This window comes from Juglans microcarpa x Juglans regia, chromosome 5D (assembly GCF_004785595.1).
Source record: "Juglans microcarpa x Juglans regia isolate MS1-56 chromosome 5D, Jm3101_v1.0, whole genome shotgun sequence".
Lineage (NCBI taxonomy): Eukaryota > Viridiplantae > Streptophyta > Magnoliopsida > Fagales > Juglandaceae > Juglans > Juglans microcarpa x Juglans regia.
Window position 1 is genome coordinate 10,997,160 of NC_054602.1, and position 4,808 is coordinate 11,001,967.

The following is a 4,808-nucleotide window of genomic DNA, read 5'->3' on the forward strand; positions in this document are numbered from 1 at the left end:
GTATGAAAGTACTGTGTTATCTATCGACGCAAGAAATTGTACGTTCAAGATTAGAACAAGTTTAGGGTGACAGAAATTATTGCCAGAATCAAATCCCACCAAATTAGCAATCTCTTGATTTTAATAAATTTGTCTTTTAATTGTAATTATTTAGGAAATTTGTCATTAAATTATAATTATTTCATTTTTAATAGTTACCATAGAAAGACTAGGTCTATATCTATATATTTTAGACGTCCTTACACTGTAATTCAGACTTTTGAGAAATAAAGTGTTCAATTCGTAACATAGTATCAGCCAAATAACGTTCCTAATCCTCCAACCTCAACACCTTCCATGGCCACTCCCTCCAACCCCCCTCATTCTCCTTACCTCTTTCACCCATCTGATTCCCCTAGCCTCATTCTAGTCTCTAGAGTACTCACTGGAGATAACTATCCCAAATGGCAAAAAGCCATGACCCGTGCACTAAATGCCAAAAACAAACTCAGTTTTGTTGATGGTACTCTTTCCCCACTCGCCACAGATTCACCAAATTATACTCAATGGAATCAAACCAAAGACATGGTCCTTACCTGGCTTCTTAACTCCATCAGTCCCTCCATCGCAAACTCTCTCGAATTCTATACTGACCCTCGTGAGGTGTGGCTCGACCTTCAATCCCGTTTCTGTCATGGGAACAACGCCCGAGTCTATCACCTTAAACGAGAGTTATCCTCTCTACACCAAAATACCACTTCCATCCATGAATACTACAACCAGATTAAACAACTCTAGGATGAACTTAGTCATCTCCAACAATGCAGTAATCTTAAAGAATTTCAACAACAAGTGGAGGAAGAACGAGTTTACCAGTTTTTACTCTGCCTTAATGATTCATTTTCTCAACTGAGGACCCAGATTTTGGCACTGGAACCCCATCCCCCAATCACCAAAAGTTTTTCTATTTTGTTTTAGGAGGAACAACAACGGCTTCTTCAAATTCGAAATACCCCATCAGAGCTTCAAAGCTTCGCCGCCCACTCCAGTGGCTCCCAAAGACCACCGTTCAAATGCTCGAAATACGCGTGACAGGTGCTGGCACCGCATCGGGTACCCTCCAGGCCGTGAACCTCGCACAAAGTCTCCTCCCTCTCTTCTCGGCAAACCACCTTCGAGCTGCTACCGATGGCTCACCAGGCCTCTTCCTCCACCGCGAGCTCGTCGGTACCTGGTCTTAGTCCCGATCTCTCCCAAAAACTCTTGGATTTGCTCAGCCCATCAAACCCTTCCGCAAATTTCGTTGGTAATGTTTCTTACAATCTCTCTTCTCCTCAAGGCCAAACATGGATCATCGATAGTGGAGCTAGCCACCACATGTGCCATGATCGAACCCTTTTCTTCGCACTTTCATCTCCTTCCCATGCGTCGAAGGTCTGCTTACCCACGGGTGTTTTACGTCCCATTGAAGGGATTGGCACAATTCATTTGGCCGAATCCCTTACTTTATCTAATATCTATTTTGTCCCTTCATTCTATTTTAATTTACTTTTTATACCCCAATTCACCTCTAATAATGCTTGCCTTGTCCTTTTTTCCTCTACTCATTGTTTTTTTCAGGACCCTCAGTCAACGATGCTGATTGGAGCAGCAGAGCTTTGCAATGGACTTTACATGTATCGGCCTCAACCCATCACAGCTCTTTCTACTCAGACTCTTGCTAATAAGATCCTATGGCACCAACGCCTAGGTCATCATTCTCGTTTAAATATTTCCAATTTTTTCAATAATAATCCTTGTATTATTTCTGATTGTGATATTTGTGCTCGTTCAAAGCATACTCGGCTTCCTCTTCCTACAAATGCTAATAAAAGTACTTTTGCTTTCAATCATATTTTTTGTAATATATGGGGTGGTTACTATACTTCTTCAATTTGCGGTGCTCATTATTTTCTTACCATTGTTGATGATTTTTCTTGCTCCACTTTGATTTATCTCATGTGACATAAATTTGAAGCATATACTCATCTCATACATTTTTTTGCACTTATCCAAAATTAGTTCAACATCATTATTAAAATTATAAGAACTGATAATGGACAAGAATTTCTTTCCCACAAATTTCAAAATTATCTTCATGACCACGGGATCATTCAGAAACGTACCTGCGTTGAGACTCTGCAACAAAATGGTGTTGTGGAACGCAAACATCGGGACCTTCTGAATGTTGCTCGTAGTCTTCGATTTCAAGCATATTTACCCTTAAAATTTTGGGGTGAATGTGTTCTCACCACCGCTTATCTTATTAATCGCACCCCGAGTTGTATTCTTCAAAATAAATTTCCTTTTGAACTTCTCTTCAATATCCCACCAAATTACGCTTACTTACATGTATTTGGATGTCTTTATTACGCTCAAACTGTCCATGCTTCTTGCGAAAAATTCTCACCTCGTGCCTTAAAATGTGTCTTTCTTGGGTATCCCGATCAACATAAAGCTTACAAGCTTTACAACTTAGAAACCCAAGCTATTTTTTATTTTCGTGATCTTACTTTTCATGAACAAATCTTCCCATTCCAAACTGCTTATTCTTCTCCAGATCCATCACTACCCATTATTCCTCTCCCCGTTCCCAAACCCATAACTTCTCATCCCCCCTCCACTCCTATTCCCGACCCACCACCACCTCCATCTACTCTCTCCATTTGTCCTAAACCCACCACCACTCGACCCGTATATCTTCAAGATTACGTCTGTCCGACCATACATACGGAGTCCACTGCATCCTCATCAGCTGCATCAGCTTCAGGTACTGCTCATCCTTTATCTGTTTTTCTTTCCTATTCTAGTTTTTCTCCTTCTCATCTTACTTTTTTAACTACTCTCACCACATCTGTTGATCATTCCTGTTATTCCACTACCATTCGCCATCCTCATTGGCGTAAGGCCATGACTGCTGAGATCCGAGCCTTAGCGGATAATGCCACTTGGACTCTTGAATCCCTTCCCTCTGGTAAGAAACCCCATTGGATGTAAATGAGTTTTCAAAACTAAACTCAAACTGATGGCTCTGTTGAGAGGTACAAATCTCGATTAGTTGCTAAAGGCTACACTCAGGTTGAAGGTCTTGACTACTTTGAAACATTTGCTCTAGTTGCCAAAATGATCACTGTCCGCTGCTTACTGGCAGTCGCTGCCACAAAAAATTGGGTCATTCAACAACTTGATGTCAACAATGCATTTCTACATGTGATCTTGATGAAGAGGTCTATATGATTCCACCAACTGGATATTGCCCTAAAGGGAGACTCGTGTGTGTTGGCTCCGGAAATCTTTATACAGCCTTAAACAAGTCTCCCACAACTAGTTTTTTAAACTAGCCACTGTGCTTCTTGATGCAGATTTTCATCAGTCTCAGGCAGATCACTCTCTATTCACTATTATCACTCACACTAGCATCACAATTGTCCTTGTTTATGTAGACGACATTCTAGTTGCTGGCAATGATATTTCCCAGATCGATGTTTTCAAGAGCATTCTCTCTACACACTTCAAAACAAAGGATCTCAACTCCCTCAAATATTTCCTTAGTCTCGAAGTTGCTCGCTATCAGAAAGGCATCTTCCTCAACCAACGCAAGTACACACTTGATATCCTGACTAATAGTGGTCAACTTGGTGCTCGGACTGCTCACTTTCCCATTGAACAAAATTTGAAGCTCACAAACCGTGATGGCTCTCTCCTCGCCGACCTTGGTGCCTATCGACGACTGGTTGGAAGTCTTATCTACCTGAATATAACACGTCCTGATATTATTTTTGCAGTGAATATTCTCAGCCAGTTCATGCATGCTCCTCGAGATCCACACATGCAAGCTGCCATCCACGTTCTTCGCTATCTCAAAGGCAGTCCAGGTCAAGGCATTTTTTTCTCATTATCTAGCACTTTGCACGTTACCACTTACACAGACTCCGATTGGGTTAGTTGTCCCACTACTCGAAGATCCACCACAGGGTTCTTCATTCAGCTCGGCATGAGCCCCATTTCTTGGTGCACAAAAAATAGACGACAGCAGTGTTCCTCCGCTAAAGCTGAATATCGCGTCATGGAAGTTACCACTTGCGAACTCACCTAGCTGAAACAGCTCCTCACAGATCTTGGTGTCTCTCATTCTAAGCCTATCAGTCTTTATTGTGATAATCAATCCGCTCTACATATCGCTCACAACCCTGTCTTTCACGAGCGCACCAAACACATTGAAATTGATTGTCACCTTGTTCGTGATAAAATTTGGGCAAGCCTCCTTACAACTGTTCACACCTCTTCTCATGAGCAAGTCACCGACATCTTCACCAAAACTTTGGGATAGAAACTTTTCCACCACTGTCTATGCAAATTGGACATTACAGATCTCCATGTACCAGCTTGAGGGAGAATATTGACAGAATCAAATCCCACCAAATTAACAATCTCTTGATCTTAGGAAATTTGTCTTTTAATTGTAAATATTTAGAAAATTTGTCATTTAATTGTAATTGTTTCCTTTTTAATAGTTATCATAGAAAGACTAGGTCTGTATCTATATATTTTAGACGTTCTTATACTGTAATTCAGACTTTTGAGAAATAAAGTGTTTAATTCTTAACAGAAATTAAGCAAATATTTATACATAATCAAGTACGTGAAATTGTGTAAACGTTGCTGTCCGTCCGTGTTTTCAGTCACAAAGGTCGATCTGTTCCCAAGGAAACAGGTTAAAAGACAGAGCATCTTTAACGTGTGGACGAGAATATTGAAGTTAACTGAGGTTACGTAGTACAAACAGGATC

At 40.8% G+C, this 4,808-nt stretch overlaps 1 protein-coding gene across 1 annotated transcript; it reads left to right on the top strand.

Moving 5' to 3' along the window:
* The first annotated feature begins 1,167 nt into the window (after window positions 1–1,167).
* Window positions 1,168–4,114, top strand: LOC121265669 (uncharacterized mitochondrial protein AtMg00810-like). Its single transcript, XM_041169357.1, has 3 exons — window positions 1,168–1,413; window positions 1,600–1,729; window positions 3,381–4,114. Exons 1-3 carry the CDS (start codon window positions 1,168–1,170, stop codon window positions 4,112–4,114), a joined length of 1,110 nt encoding a protein of 369 aa, XP_041025291.1.
* Window positions 4,115–4,808: the final 694 nt, after the last annotated feature.

What these genes read in the sequence shown, in the direction of transcription:
- LOC121265669 (XM_041169357.1), top strand. Translation starts at nt 1,168, where the DNA reads ATGGCTCACCAGGCCTCTTCCTCCACCGCGAGCTCGTCGGTACCTGGT. An exon ending in CTCCTTCCCATGCGTCGAAG is followed by an intron (nt 1,414 to 1,599) that starts GTCTGCTTACCC and finishes TGTTTTTTTCAG; the next exon opens with GACCCTCAGTCAACGATGCT. An exon ending in CCTATGGCACCAACGCCTAG is followed by an intron (nt 1,730 to 3,380) that starts GTCATCATTCTC and finishes TTCTTGATGCAG; the next exon opens with ATTTTCATCAGTCTCAGGCA.